This window comes from Bos indicus, chromosome 19, assembly GCF_029378745.1.
Source record: "Bos indicus isolate NIAB-ARS_2022 breed Sahiwal x Tharparkar chromosome 19, NIAB-ARS_B.indTharparkar_mat_pri_1.0, whole genome shotgun sequence".
In the NCBI taxonomy this organism is placed as follows: Eukaryota; Metazoa; Chordata; class Mammalia; order Artiodactyla; family Bovidae; genus Bos; species Bos indicus.
The window spans coordinates 45655964-45672639 of NC_091778.1; the positions used below are offsets into that span (position 1 = coordinate 45655964).

Sequence of the window (16676 nt, forward strand, 5' to 3'; positions counted from 1 at the left end):
CCGCCCCTCAGCTGCTCTACTAGCCAATCATCAGGCGGGTGCTTGACGGACTGGGCCAATCCCGAACACGTTCAGTTTGAGCGGGAAAGGCTCAGAAACGCAGAGAGAGCGAGGTCGCCTTAACGGCTGGTTCTTGGCCTTGTCTCTAGGGGGTAACAGGCCTCGGAGGCCGCCGCCCATTGGCCGGGCAGCGGGCCAATGAGGGGTGCGAAGCTGGAGACAGGCCTCCCAGGAGGGGGCGTGGCGGGCCCGTGCCGGGTCGCGTGCGGGGTCGCGAGCCCCTGGTGGGCAATGTAACGGCCTCTCCCCAGCCTCTCCCTCCTGGCTCCTGAATCCGCACCCACAGACCGGCTCCAGGCAGCGCCCGGGGCGGAGGCGGCAGTGGCGGGGTGCGGGTTGAGGGAGCTGGGCCTCGACGCCCCCCCTCATCCCCGTACCCCAGGAGCTGTGCTTAGTCCAAGAGGGGCTGGGAGGCCCATGGAGGTGAGTTGCGGAGACCCCCGTCCGCCCTCTCACCCCCCGGGCCTGAGGGAGGGACTTGAGGTAACTGGAGGGGACTGTCAGGGGTCTGGGTGGCGGCCGGGCTAGGAGGACGGCGACCGTGAGGAGAGACAGAATGGGCGCGTCCCCGGACGCGGGTCTCTGAAGCGGCCGGGCGGGAGAGGCCGGGTCGCCGGCAAGGAGCCCCGACGGGGCGACCGGGCTGCGCCGCGGGGGTGAGCCTGGGGCTCGGCGGCCGGTGTGGTGGGGGCCTGGGGACGCGCCGCGGGCTGACAGAACTGGCGGCGGGGCGGAGCAGGTGACTGGCTGCGACGCGCAGGCTGCCGCTGCCTCCCCAACGTCGGGCCGTGGCGGCGCTGAGGCGGAGGCCGGCAGGGAGGGCCCGTCGGGCGCACCTCGGGGTCCGGCCGGTAAAGGGAGAGGGAACCCCGGGGACGGAGGCGCGGGGTCCCCAAATGAGTGTTCTGGGAACGGATTCCGGGTGGAGCTAGGCGCACAGCCAACGTAGAACCGTAGAAGCCGTCGTCCGGCCATATCGGTCCGGCTCTGCCCTGCGTGACGTGTCTCCTGTTTCCTATCCCCGTTTCGTGCAGCCGAAAGTAGCGTTCCGTGGAGGTGCGAATCGCTGCTGGAACCTCAGTGCGGACGCCAGCAGTCGACTAACAGATGTCTTCAACAGCGTGGTGCTGACGGGCTCCCCTTCCTTCTATGATTGCTACAAATCGCAGGTCCGTTTCTCCACTCTGCCCTTTGTTAGAGGATTTATTCTCCTTCAAATCCGACCCTACCCCCAGCACCCAGCCCATTCACGTTGGTGTTTAAATTGCTCCACGTTTAGGACCAGACAATATTTTAAATACAGAGTTTGTAGAATACAAACTGGTTTTGAAAGCAAGTTAAGGAATAAGATTTTTCATTGATTCTTGCTTTTGCTTTGTCCTCAGCGTGACATGATGCCAGAAATGTAAGAAAATCCGTATTTGCTTATACCGTAAGATAATTTTCCCTTCCGGCATTTATTGGAAGTCGGTGCAAACATACGTTTGATCATTTAAAAGGGAAATTTTTCTATACATTTTTATTCTCTGGCTCTTACAATGTCTTAGATGACGTGGTACCTTTTACCTCACCTAAAACATTTAGTTTGGTTAATCGTGTTAAATTAGCTTAGGATAATATGTCATTTTCATTTGAAATTATTTAACCAGCACAAGGCTGTTGATATTGTTATATTTTGAATTATAACAGTGTCCTGAAATAAATAATTTTATTTAATTCGCATGACAGCCTTGTATATAGTATTATATCCATTGTACAGATAGAGAAACTGAGGCCCAAAAAATTTGACTTGTGCTGTAAGTGACAAAACCCAAGTTGACTCCAGGTCTTTTCACTGCCAAGACCAGCATTCCACTGCTCTCTATAATGTTTGCTGCTGCTAAGTCACTTCAGTCGTATCCAACTCTGCTGCTGCTACTGCTGCTGCTGCTACTGCTGCTGCTGCTAAGTCGCTTCAGTCGTGTCGGACTCTGTGCGACCCCGTAGACGGCAGCCCACCAGGCTCCCCGGTCCCTGGGATTCTCCAGGCAAGAACACTGGAGTGGGTTGCCATTTCCTTCTCCCTATAGTGTTTACCTGACTACTAAAATTTACTTGGATTTAATTTCAGTTGATTAAGCATAGCAAGAATAAAGTGAGACATTTTGCAATTATCTAGACTAATTAGTGTACCAACCCTAAGCATTCACATATTTAACTTCCAGAAATGTTTTGACTGAAAAGAATCTAGATAGCCACCGCATTAGTTGCTTGTTTTATTCTAGAATATTAAATTTATATCAGTCTTTTAAAAGGATTTAATTTTTCTAATACTCAAATATTTAAAATATAAAGTATACTTGAAATAAAGAAAAAAATATAAAGTATACTTGAAATAATACTTATATATTTTGTTTCAAATACTGTTTACCTCATTTGATATTATATAATCTGAAAATGCTCATTTTGTTTAAGCAACTCTTTCAAAACGAACAATTATTTGTATCACTTTGGATACTTCACACCTAAAAGAGAGTTAGGTTGGGCCTGTCATATAAACTTAAGAACTAAAGGAATAAAATTATGAAAGGTTCTAACCATAACAGCCTTTGTAAAAGTTACTGCTAACTAACAGAAATTTTGGAAAGACATTTTTTAGTGGCACTTTGAGCAAAATCTCTTGTGTGCCTCAATTTCTCCAACTTCAGAATAGTCAACAAAACAATAAACTATAAACAAGAAAATTTAGGTTTCAAATAGTATTCATAACTATAATTTAACCAAATGGCTATAAAATGTTTGAGATTTGTGAAGATTTGTGATTAGATGATATTAATTTTCATATATTATTGGTATAAACTCAGTGAATGTTTAAAATGTTATTTTTCAGTTATCATGTCCGTGAACGAAAATTTAGAATGTTTTGATCTAAACATGTTTTATCTCTTTTCACATCAATTTTGATTGAGAATAAAAGCAATTAGAAAATATTTTTAACCAGGATTATATACCTTCTATATTTATAAGAAAATACCCTTTCTACTCTGTTTATGTCTGGATATTTATAGCTATTACATCTCAGGTTTTAGTAGCTCCTTATTTGGAGAGTTAAAAATTGTGAATCTATGTATTCAGACTATTTTAAGTATTTAAAATTTGAGGTGCAGTATTTTCATTGTACTTCATTCCCTTTTTTGGAAGGAGACAGAACTTCAAATAATTCATTAAAATCTTAAAACTCAAACCTTTTACCTTATTTACTCAAAATTCATTATAAAAAAAATGAACTCGTTTTTTCTTATAATATCTTTAAATTTCTTAAGATAAAATATGTTATGTATTGTCTCACTTTTATACTTCCTCTTGGAAATAAACTAAGCTGAAAATTAAAGATACTGTTTTAAAAGGCCCTAGTGTAGGAGTGGAGAAGGCAATGGCAACCCATGATGTTTATGAGATTTATCCACATTGTTGTTTTGCCAGTAGTTTATACCTTTTTATTGCTGCGTATGATCCCACTGTTGGAATATATGACAATTTGGCCACCTGTTGATGGACATTTTCGTTGTTTCCAGGTTTGGACAGAGAAGGCAATAGCACCCCACTCCAGTACTCTTGCCTGGAAAATCCCATGGAAGGAGGAGCCTGGTGGGCTGTAGTTCATGGGGTTGCTAAGAGTCGTACACGACTGAGCAACTTCACTTTCACCTTTCACTTTCATGCATTGGAGAAGGAAATGGCAACCCACTCCAGTGTTGTTGCCTGGAGAATCCCAGGGATGGGGGAGACTCGTGGGCTGCCGTTGATGGGGTCGCACAGAGTTGGACACGACTGAAGTGACTTAGCAGCAGCAGCAAGCAGTGTAGGAGTAAGACGGCCTTGAGTTTGGGTTTTAGTTTTGTCATCTCTTAGCTCAATAATTTGTAGCCTCATTTTTAAACCCATTATAAAACACCCATTTCCTCATTTTTAAAATACAGAGAATATCCATGTCATAAGGTGACTGAATACAGTGTGTGGAATTTCTTTGAAAATTTGATGTAAATGTACATTTACTTGTTTTTTACAGATTGGGGGCATTAAGACTGAATTTTGTAAATGATTTACAAAAATTAATACTAAAAATAACACAGCTGTGGTCCATATAGTGCTCATCTGTTCAAAAAATTAAAACAGCAATAATTGTAGGTGTTCGTGTCCTATCTCAGGGATAAGCAACAGCTATTGGACAGGGGCAAATCTGCTGAGTGGCTGTAAAACAGAATTTTATTGGAATAGCCACAGCCTCTAATTTACACATTGTCTATAGTTGCTTTGGTGCTAGGAGTTTCAACAGAGACCTTAACACAGCAAACCATAAAATATTTATTATCTGACCCTTTACAGAAAACAATTGCCATCTCCTACTGTTAAAGTAAGCTTAAGTGGCTAAGTCTAGATTTGTCTCCCAACTTTTACACATGTGTTATTTCCTCAAATTTCTTATTATTTCACTAATATTCTGTAGTTTTGATTGTATCTGATATACAAACATGTCTTTAAAATTTCAGAATGAAGATAGTGTTGACCTAAGGCAGACCTATGCTCCACTTTCTTCATCAACGGAATATGCAAGTTCTGTAGATTCTTCACTTTTCTATGCACCATGGTCTACATATGGAGATGATATTAAACAGCCCTCTAATTCTCAGATCAATGTAAAGAACAGGTAAATTAATACCTTAGATTTCTCAGGCTAAACAAAGTGTTCTTAAGTTTGATTACATGGGAACCTAGTTGTTTTAGCTCTTTGTTCCCTATATCAGTATTTTTATGACATTGCAATTTTATTTATCAAACTTCTAGGAAATAAAGTTATGTGTCTATAATTTTTTTCTTGCTACTTTCTTTCATTAATTAGAGGCAACTCTGAGTACATCTTAAGTTCCTCTTTCTAAAGATAGCATATAAATGAGTTACAATTTTTCAATCTATTTTTTAATCCAGTTCTAAATTTTTAGTAATTCTTCCCTTTACAAGTATACAACAAACAGGATTTTATCAAATGTAAGATACTTATTTTCTATTCAGTTCCACTAATAATGGGGGCTAACTATGTCAGATTCTCTCCTATTGGGGATATTAGAATTAACATGGCAAATATTATCCTTGCCTTTATAGATCTTACAGTAATGGTGATGATTATAACTTGCCAGGCACTGCAAGTGCCTGGTGTACTGCAAGGTAAGGTCTAAAGGAAGAAGTATAAAATATTATGGGAGCTTATTGCAAAGAGAAGCTTAACGGAGTGATACTACCTTTATGTTAATTATAATGAGGGAGCAGTTAAAAGAGGCTGATGTGTCTTTAGTTTACCAGGAAATAATTATTTTTAAAATCTACTAATTAAATAATTGTTAAAAATTTAGAAATTAGTTTTAAGTTCTCTAAAGTAGATTTTATTAGGTAGACTATATAATATATAACTCTACACAAAAAATATTTTTTTAGTTAATACATGTTCATTGAAAAACTTCAGACTTTATACAAATATGTAAAGGCAAGCAGAAGTTTACCTTTACCCTGCCTTTCCACCTCCCAGTAACAACTATTAACAGTTTGGTATATATTACATTGAATATTTTTCTAGATATATACCAACATACTATTATACAAAAATTTTATATCAAATCTTTTTGAAATAAGTATTAGACTTGTAGGTAGACCATTTATTCAACAAGCATGGCAAATGATAAACCTTTGCAAAATTCAAGTTTTTTAATATCATGATCATTTATTCAGTTTTATGATTACTAATACCTACCTTTCCTATGTTATGAAGATCAATGAAATATTTGAATGTTATACAAGTATAAGGTATTTTCATTTCTAAAATGTCCTAACACTATGAAATGTTAGACCTAAAATATTAAAAAACAAGAAGTTACAATTTAAAAACAACATATTACTTCTAGGAACAAATTACCCAAAATCCATAAGAGGTAAAAAGGGTCCAGTATATTCCATCTCGTTGTTTTTTACATTTTGTATTGTTTAGATAGTGTTGGTCACTAGGTAGGATTTCATCCACATGGAGAACCAGTCACTTCTTTGGCACAGATTTAGGGATAGCCCCCAAATCTTTTACATTTAAGGGACAACTGCTACATTCTTGTGATATTTAGAATGACCATATCACTGTACTTTTTAATCCAACTTTTAGTATAAGAGTCACAAAAAGAGAGTAACAGGTTCATATGGTTTTCACATCACAGATGAAAAAACTTAGCAAGTGTGATGTAATGATGTATAATAGGACTAGACATGCTTTCAGAAGTTGCCATTGTACCAATCATGTCTATAACATCATAGATTAGAGATTTATATCTGGGGCATCTAAAATGAATAGCATGTGCTTTGGAGAAATAAGAGGTAAGCATTCATTGAGAACTAGACATAAGATTTTGAATGAAGGAGAAATACTTATGTAGGATAAATACTATGCCAAAGTGGAAAATATTCTTGAGTTCCTATTCCCTCTTTAGTTGAAATGAAGATATAGAGTTAATCCAAATATTTTATAGAAAAATAAGTCAGAATAAGTCTGAAAAAAGAAATATATTATGTTTCAATATGAACAAAAGAATTTACATGTGATATTCATTTATTTTTAGGATTCAAACAGAAAGAAATGACTATGGTAGTGAAACAGACTTATATGGACTTGTGTCTAACATTTTGGAAGAACAAGATAAATCACAGCCATACTTTGCTGAGGGGTTAGTATATTACATAACCTATATAGTATGTAATAAACTTTTAAATTCCCAGGTACTAGATCGTTAACTTTTATTTTTACTTAATAGAGGATCATCTGACATTCGACATCCTAATTCAGATATTTGTTTCTAGGAGCCTAGATTTTCCTGAGGTGCTTGCCATACAATTGAAAGTTTAATTTGCTATTAAGAACTTTCATTTGAAAAATCATTCTTCCATAACTCAAAGCTGTTTTCCTTGAGTTCATGAGCTAAAATTTGGCTTAAAGAGTATAAATTCCAACGACTTTTATACTTATACCTCCAAAAATAAAACTATCATTGCTTCTGAGTAGAAATATGTATGGATTTTATTCATATAGTAAAAACTTTTAAAGTATGCATTAATTGTTTTACTTGGGTGTAGAAGCCATATTATCCAGATTCCCTATTTCATAAATAGGGAAATATGTAGCATACATCTAACCAATGAAAATGTTTTCATTTCAATGAGAGTACATCTTTTTTAATTAAAAAAATTGTGGTCAACAGCACTTTTGTATTGATCTTATATAATAATGTAAGAAAAACTTTATCTGGTTTCTACTTACTGTATGTAAACAGTTCATGTAAGACCACGCAATCACCAGCCTCAGGCTTTAGTTTATGTCTCCTCGAAAAGTATACTGAAGACATATTAAGACTAAAATGCATATTTATGCAGCATATAGCACATTTTAAGCGGCAGAAAGTTATTTGGATGTAATGGCAGCTTATAAGGCAAAGTTGGAAAGGATTAGAGAATGGTGAAATGGGGCAATATAAATGTTTTGAAAGCCTTTCCTTCCTTCTCCACTAAGAAAATAAAGACTTTAAAAATCTAAATTGTAATTAAATATATTTGCTTGTTCTAGGACCTGTTCCTCCAATTTAAAGTCAGTTTGGCCAATGAACACAAGCAGATTTGCAGATCACCATGACCTCTTAACAGAAACCAAAAGGCCAGTAGATACAGCCATCTCTCAGCAAGCTTTTTATACTGGTGAATCTGTGTCAGCAGTGGAAAAGCAGTACCTACATAACAGTAATCTCATACCACAACAAAAAATAGATGAACTTTATCATGGATTTACTGGTTTAGACCTTGAAGAACAATGGATGTACCCCTCACGAAATGATCATTCTAACTGTTACAATATTCAGCCAAATGATACAGCTAAGACAGCATTTCAAGAATATCCATTTATCAAAAATTGTTTTACACCACAAACTGGTCTGTCTGACATCATGAAAGAATCAGGAGTTGATACTTACTCTTACGGAAGAGAGAAAATATGTGCTAAAGGTCTTGAGGCACCATTACAGCAAAAGAGGACAGAGATATTTCTTTCCCAATTTAATAGGTACAGTGAAAATCCAGATTATTGTAGATACCCAGAATATGCTCATCCTAATAAGGCTAAGCTGAGTAAGTGTTCGAATTTTAGTGTCCAAGATAGTAAAAAATTAGCTAGTGCCACACCTGAAACACCAACTGTAGAAGCAGACACCTACACAAAGTTATTTCAAGTAAAACCAGCAAATCAGAAAAAAATGGAGGAGACAATACCTGACCAGCAGAATTTCACATTTCCAAAAACTACACCACATCTGACAGAAAAACAGTTTGGAAAGGAAGCAGCATTTACTGCTGATTTTGGCTTAAAATCAGAATATGGACTAAAACCTCATACGACTTGTTCAGCTAATAATGATTTTGCTAATGTCACAGAAAAACAACAGTTTACAAAACCTGACCCCCCAAATTCTGAGTATTTTAAATCAGTGAATTTACTAGCAAATTCAGCAACATCTTCAGGAGGTATCAACTTAAACAGACCAACATGGATGAATGTCCAAACAAAAAATAACACTCCTATTTTTTATCGAAATCAAGGTAACTTGATGAAATTAAATTCTCATTTAAGTGCAGCTTCAAAAGGTTCTAACCATTCTTCCGATTTCCCCCAACTATCATCTACAAATTTAACCCCAAATAGCAATTTATTTCAGAAGTATTGCCAAGAAAACCCTTCAGCATTTTCTAGTTTTGATTTTGGTTACAGTGGTGCAGAAAGAATCCAATCTATCAATCACATGGAAGGACTGACAAAGACTGGAGAAGAAAATCTCTTTGAATCTGTTACCGATAAAAAAATAAAGCAGCCAAATGGATTTTGTGATAACTATTCAGCTCAACAGTATGGGATCATTGAAAGTGTAAACAAACATAATTTTCAAGCTAAGCCCCAAAGTGGACATTATGATCCTGAGGAAGGGCCAAAGCATTTAGATGGCTTATCTCAAAATACATATCAAGATCTGTTGGAGTCACAGGGTCATTTTAATAGCCACAGACAGGGAAGTGGAGACAACAATATTAATAGCCGTGTGAATCGCACACAGGCATCATGCTTTTCAAATAATTATATGATGGGCGATTTAAGGCATAATCAGAGTTTTCAACAACTTGGTTCAAGTGGGTTTCCACTAAGATCCACTCATCCATTTGGCCATTCAGTTGTTCCACTGTTGGATTCGTATGATTTGTTTTCTTATGATGACTTAAGCCATTTATATCCATATTTTAATGATATGATGTACGGTGATAATTCCTTTTCTGGTTTCGTGCCAACTTTTGGATTTCAAAGACCAATTAAAACCCGCAGTGGACCAGCCAGTGAACTTCATATTCGTCTAGAAGAGTGCTATGAACAATGGAGAGCATTAGAAAAGGAGAGAAAAAAGGTAATACAAAACTATCCATTTAGGCATAACTTAATATATCCCCTTTGCCTATTTTCATTTTGTTTACCCTAGTGTAGTTTAAGAAAGAGTACTTTTAAGTTGAATTCTTCTATAATGTATAGTATTTGTTAAGTCCATGACTATACAGAATTAATTAGGTGACTTAAGAGACTAAAAATGCTTGGGGCTTAAAAAATTTTTTAAGTTTATTTTGCCTGTTAGGTAGACTTTTTCCTTAATGGGTTGAAAGTTTATTTATTTGAATTTTCTAAGTATTAAACTATTGGAGTGTTCAGGTATTTTATGCAGTAAGTGTGACAGAAAAGTACATGGTACTATGGTTTGTATTTTTTGCCTTTTGATTCCAAAACAATTTTTATCTAAAGGAGTAATTTTCGATTTTATTTTTAGCCCTATGAGAAATATTATTCATGATTGAATCATATTTAGAAAATTTAGTATCTAAAAGTTACGTATTTTTTTTACAGACTGAATTGGCCCTTGCAAAGAATTATCCAGGGAAAAAAGTATCCAGTACTAATAATACTCCAATTCCACGGCTGACCTCCAATCCATCTAGAGTTGATCGGTTAATTGTGGATGAACTTCGAGAACAAGCCAGAGTAAGCTGTGAAAATATCTAATAGCAGATTTTTTTAACTGGTTGATAAAATTTTTAAATGCCTCAGCAAGTTAGAGTTCTGAAGGATTCTTAAATCACATTTATGTGTAACTCTCTGAAATGTATTCTTTCCCAAGTTTGGACTTAGAACTATTAGTTATTTAGGAAAGGGAAAATAGCCCCACTTAGTCATTAAAATATTAAGTTTAGTAATCTTAAGAGATTCCTCTTCAAGAAATCCAGATTAGCAATGGAACTAATCCACAAAAGAAAGAAAAAATTTTAAAGCAAAACCATTTAAAATATTATTTATAGGGAAAGTCCCATTTCTTAATCACAAACATTTGTTTTCTAGCTTCACAAAAAAGCTTTGCTTATATTATACAAGGTAGTAAATTAATAGGAAATTACCTTATTTCGTTTTCTTGACCCTGTTCTGAGTTATTTAACAAACATTAAGTATATCTAGCAATGTATTAATTACTAATAAACTGAAGTATGTAGGTATATGCATAATTTTATAAAATAGCCTTATTTTGGAAAAGTAGTATATCACTTCAGATCAAATGTAAAGAATCTTGATGTTAATTAAAAATTATTTTCCTATTATCTCCTTTGTAATTTCAGAATTTTCCAAGCAACTATAATAGAATAGGGTAGTTTTTTCTTTCTGACCTTCCTCTTTTAAAAACTTCTGTTTCCTGGGACTTCCCTGTGGTCCAGTGGCTAAGACTCCATGTTCCCAATGTAGGGGCTCCTGGTTCCATCCCTGGTCAGGGAACTAGGAACTAGATCCCACATGCTGCAACTAAGAGTTCTTATGCTGCTATGTAGATTCACTATGCCAAGTGCTGCAACTATGACCTGGTGCAGCCAAATAAATAAAATAATTTTTTAAAACTTCTGTTTTCCAAATAAAATTTGATAATGATTCCTAGGAAAAGGCATGCAGTGAAACAGATTGCATCTATGATTGAATAAAAGCCATTTAAGGAATTATAAAAAAGCAGCACAACAGAGTCTTATTTTATTGATCATTAGTTTCTTACCTATACCATGCTGTCTTTAAAATACAGATATGAAATACTTTAATGGAAAAATATTGATTTTTACTTAGCTTTCAGCCTTGATCAGTTGTAATTTTTAATCAAATTCATAAATTTGTACAATGGAATTTATCAGTGGTGTGGTCAGATATAGCCAAATGTTATAAAAACTTAAGTCTTTTTTTTTTTAAACTTCCAAGTTAAAATTTTTCTCAGTAATGCATTTCTAGGCAATAAATCAAAGAATTGCTAATGTGAGTATTAAGAAATGTACTTAATACTTTCCAGCCTTACATAGGCTTCACCTTAGTTTAGCATATTTATAGCTGTTAAAATAATTTTGTTTCTGTTTAGCAACATTAGACTAATAATATACAAAGGGCAAAAATATTTTTATGTGTACTACTTCTAGTTTGCTGGTTTTATAGAATTCTGAAAAAAATCTTTTAAAAGTTTATTAAAAATCACTCGTATAAATTTTTTCTTTACACTTACTCAAAATGACTATCTTATTTTAAAAATATATAATTTGTAGTTCACTGGAAGTTTTACTATGGTATTTTTTCCTTGTGTTGTCTTATTTTCTCCCTCAAGAATCTGGCTGGTTGTACAGTTGGGAGGAAAATATTTAATACCTGTACACTTGTGTTTTCTCCATGGGCTTGAACTGGCATGGACTTACACCAAAGAAATTTGGTAGGAGTGTAAGGTTAGAGGCATTCATTCAGGTGCTTATTAATTGAGAGGTATTTTTCTGTTCTTCCCAGTCACTGAATTATATGAGTTTTAAATCATTTGGCTCCCAAAGGCAGTTACTGTATTTATTAGATGTTCAAATCCTAGCTACTCAAAAGTTCTCCTTCCTTACTCCTTCCAAGTTTAGAATTTGAAATTTTAGGCATATACAATATGAAACATACTCCCCTTACTATATATCTAAGATATATAGTGTTCTTTTTTAGGCTTAATTAACCAGAAGATTCTTCTACCACCAGAAGATTAAGATCTCCTAATTTTCCCTAGCAATTTTGACACTTAATAGGATTTATTTTGTTACTTCAGCATAAACTTAAGTCAGTATTTTCTGGATTATGGACTCCTTAAAACTAACACTAGCCAATATTATTTCTGACTTCCAAAAGAGAGAACATTGAAGGCCCAGAAAGGAATTGCTGAGGTCAAGATTAATCAGATCTAGAGACTGATTGACCCTTTTTAGCTCAATTTTTTTCTTTTAACTACAGTAACTCCTAATAATGCTCTCTTGGCAGGCTATTCTCTTATTTACCAAAAAGAATGCCAGATTTTATATTTGCACTTACTGTTAATAATATGGATATATTTAAATGTTTGACTTTTTCACTGTTGCTTATTCTCAGAAACTGACTTTTAAACTGTCTAGAATTAACATATGTACAAAAGACGGACTTTCCATCTTTGTTTCCCCCATCATGGTGTCAGGATATAGTAAGCTAGTGAAATGAAAGTTGCTCAGTCACGTCCGACTCTTTGCAACCCTATGGACCATACAGTCCATGGGATTTTCCAAGCCAGAAGAGTGGGTTGGGTAGCCTTTCCCTTCTCCAGGGGATCTTCCCAACCCAGGGATGGAACAGGGGTCTCCTGCACATTGCAGGCAGATTGTTTACCAAATGATCTATGAGGGAAGCCTAAACATTTACTTATTACTGAATGAACATTATTCCTCTCATCTCTATTCTGCTTCATTGAAGATTTGTTTTAAATTAATGACAGGGCAATGTAGTTAAATTTTAAATGCCTCATCAAAATTTAAAATGTTTCTCTCAGGTTGTGACTCTACTGGGCAAAATGGAACGTCTTCGAAGCTCTCCCCTTCATGCCAATATCTCTACAGCTCTTGATAGACACTTGGAGTCCATTCACATTGTACAGTCACGTAGAAAGGATGAAATTGTTAATGCTTCAAATCGGCAAAGGCAAGGAGTTCCTAGATGCCAAGATGACAGAGGTACAAACATTAATGCATATCCTTTTGATAAGGCAGTTAATTTGAATGTTAGTAAAATCAGATTCTGAAGTTAAAAAAGTTGGATTTCTAACACTTACACTTATCTAAAAAATAAATTATTAAATGGTGCCTACATAATTTACTCCAAAAGTGAAAGTGAAGTTATTATCTATTTTGCTAATTTTACCCATTTAATTGTAATAACTCTGTCAAAGTCTGTGTTCTACCCAAAGTATAGTCATGGTCATACAAGTCAGAAATAAAATACAAGCGTAACACTTTTTTTAACATTAGTATTTATATTTAAGGTATAACACTTTTAAATATTAAGTCAAGTACTTTGATTAGCTCAGTCAATAGCCATCTTTCTTTTATAAAAAATGATGTTTGATCATTTAGTAGCACAGACTGGGTTTTATAAAGAGTTAAGGAGTACTTAAATGATATTTAATTTGAACTGACCACAAATGTTTCTTTTGCAGATGTTTTTGCGCTTGCTTCAGCAATTAAAGAGATGTGTGTAGCTACTCGGAAAGCGCGTACTACCCTGTGGTGTGCACTGCAGATGACCTTGCCAAAAACAGCCAGTACAGCTGGCCAAACAGATGTAGAAAAGGCTTTACAAGATATAGTAAACTGTGAAGATAAAGTCCATGAAAGCCTAAATAGTAGCAATCCAGTGAACCAGAGAGGTGAAGCAAACAAACATTAAGGAAATGGCAGCAGAAAGAAGAATAAAAAGCTGATAAGTAAATGTATCAAGACATGCTAAAAAATTTTAATGAACTTGTCAAACTTGAAAATTTCATTACATTAATTGTCTTTCAGATTTAAAGTTAATAATACCTTAATGAAGTCTAACTTCTATTTAAAAATCTATTTGGAATGAATCAGATGTAGTTGAAAGTGAGTCAGACGTAAGTAAAGTTGACTATTCTAGGGCAACTAGAAATACCCAGGTAGTCAAAGGTAACAAGTTTAAATTAAATTTTTCCTAACAGCTGAAATATTGCTGAAACTCATTCTGCAGTGCAGGGAAATGCAAATATGAAATTCTTCTAGACGATAAGTTTCATTTAGGTCTGCCTTAGTAAGTATAATTCCAAATAATGAATCTTAAGTGACTGTAACACAAATATGGCTACAGTCTAGTAACCAAAACAAGTTTTGATTGTGATATAAGAATGTTTTCCTTACAAAACTGGATAATACCTAGGGAACAAAGGAAAGAGAGATGAACCCAATATTCATGTAAAAATTTAATATTTAAAATACTACCATATTTATAAATTTGAAATCTTAGTGCCTAAGTATTTGGAGGGAAGTGCATCTGATTCTCCTAAATTAGTGATAAAAGTGCCAGTGTAAAAACCATGCAAGTTACTGAATATAAAACCTGTTCAAATCATTTGTGTATATTATTTAAATTTTAATTACACTATCAATTATTAAATATTTCCAGTTTTAAAGTATTTTAATTGAATCAAAAAACAAAACATTTCCTTTACCTGGATCTTTTAAACTTTTGATGCATCTAAAATAATGACTATTGTTTTAATACCCTTAGTTTGCTGCCTTTTTGAGGGTATCACGAAGTTCTAAAATGTATTTTTTTAAGGTTAATCTTTTACTAGTTTAGTTTGCAATTGGTTAGTGTATATTTTGTGTAGTTATGTTCATTAGTTTGCTTCTGAATTTTTTAAGAGCTCTTGAAAGCTTGGCTTTTTCTGTTTCTCATCACTTAATATCTTTGTATGGAACCCAAGTAATTTATTCAGTAATATGAAATGTTGGTATTATGTGACTCAGAAGATCTTGGGTTTTAACATTTCTAGCATGAGTTAAACTATAATATAATGTACTGATGAAATTTAATTGAACTACCCTAGACTAGAAACACTAATGTTTTAAATGTTGGTGTTTTTCTTAGTTTTAGAAATCCTGGTATTAAAAAAAAAAAAAAAAGTGTAATCACACCACGTAAATTTTCTTTAGATGATGTGCAGAAGAAACTGATTGAGAATGCAGGAGTAACTGTAGGGAGAAACATTTTGATCACTGCAATGCCTTAAAACTACCCAAATGAATTACATTGAGGGTAGTCAAATAAAATAGATCATCCCACCACAGTCACTGCATAGAAAGTGGTTAAGTTTGATATAAGACATGTTGGATGTTATGGAAACAAATATTGTTCTGAATTTAGTCTCTCAAGAAAAGTAAATAAATTGCTTTGTTGAAAATAGCTTTTTTTTTTTGAGTTTGTGTTAGTTTCTAACATTGAGTCACTCGTCAGAAAACCAATTAAATTTCATTTAACTGATAAGAACTGGTGCTAAGTTTTAAACTTCATTATTAACACATAAATAATGTTGGCAGATAATAAACCAACACCATTCTGATTTCCTTGGATTTAACCTGACCTTGTTCAAATATGAAATTTTTGTTCTGCCTTTGTGCTAATCCAGGAGAACCATAGTAAAACTTCTAGGGAAACTTTTACATACAGTGGTCAGAAATGAAACACTATTAACAAAAAACAAAAATTATTTCAAATTTTGTTAATCAAGTTACGCTGCAGATAACTCTCAAATTAGTTGGTTGTCCCTTTCTATTGAATACCCTCTAATGGATGGTTCTTATGTATTATACTTCTGAATTACAACTTATGAAAGTGTTATAAAAGTTATGACAAGATTTACAGTCTGATCAAACTGATGGTTCCATCATTTCTAATCCAAAAGAATTTGGAATACTCAGTTGTTGTTTTTTTTTAATAGAAAAAGCAGTTTTTTATAAAGGTGGTTGAAAATTAGGTACCTTGAATTATATCAATATCTTTCCCACTTGAATAGTCTGGTACTGTAGGGTTATAGAAGGTTGGGGAATTAATGACTGAAATTCCAAATTTGGCCTAAAATGTCCATCATATAGTAGAAAACATAGTTGTTTTAAAATTTGCCTTTTCCAGTATTGAATATTTTAGACATAAAAGGTTTATTAGCACCTGAATTACGTGGATAACCTTACTCAAAGCCTAATAAGTTGATCCTTTTCTTCTGTTTAAACATTAGTTCAGGTGTACATTTAACTGTGACCTAGCTAACAGAGTCCTGGAAAAATGAATTGACTACTCTTAAAACAGATTGAAACTACTACCCTTCAGGGGTCTTTGGATATAAACTGACTCTGCTTCAGAGACCAAAATTAAGGTGAAAACAAACCAAAAATCCAAAATAAGGGTTATTAAAACAGGCTCTCTCACATGCCAATTGTAGCCACAGCCACATATAAAACTAAAATGCCAGCAGGACTCGAGAGACTTCAAAGCCAACCTACTGTCCAAAAAAGAAGGTAATCTTTCTGATCTCCTAATATCCAACCTCACAGAAAGGAAAACTGAGGCAGAGAACTTATGGATTCCAGGAAGAGGGTCTAATAGCAGAGGAGATTAT

At 35.1% G+C, this 16676-nt stretch overlaps 1 protein-coding gene across 1 annotated transcript; it reads left to right on the plus strand.

Moving 5' to 3' along the window:
* Positions 1 to 299: 299 nt before the first annotated feature.
* On the plus strand, positions 300 to 15215 carry MEIOC (meiosis specific with coiled-coil domain). Its single transcript, XM_019980476.2, has 8 exons — positions 300 to 483; positions 1095 to 1229; positions 4590 to 4747; positions 6693 to 6797; positions 7691 to 9563; positions 10052 to 10186; positions 13041 to 13221; positions 13704 to 15215. Exons 1-8 carry the CDS (start codon positions 478 to 480, stop codon positions 13931 to 13933), a joined length of 2823 nt encoding a protein of 940 aa, XP_019836035.2. The 5' UTR covers positions 300 to 477; the 3' UTR covers positions 13934 to 15215.
* Positions 15216 to 16676: the final 1461 nt, after the last annotated feature.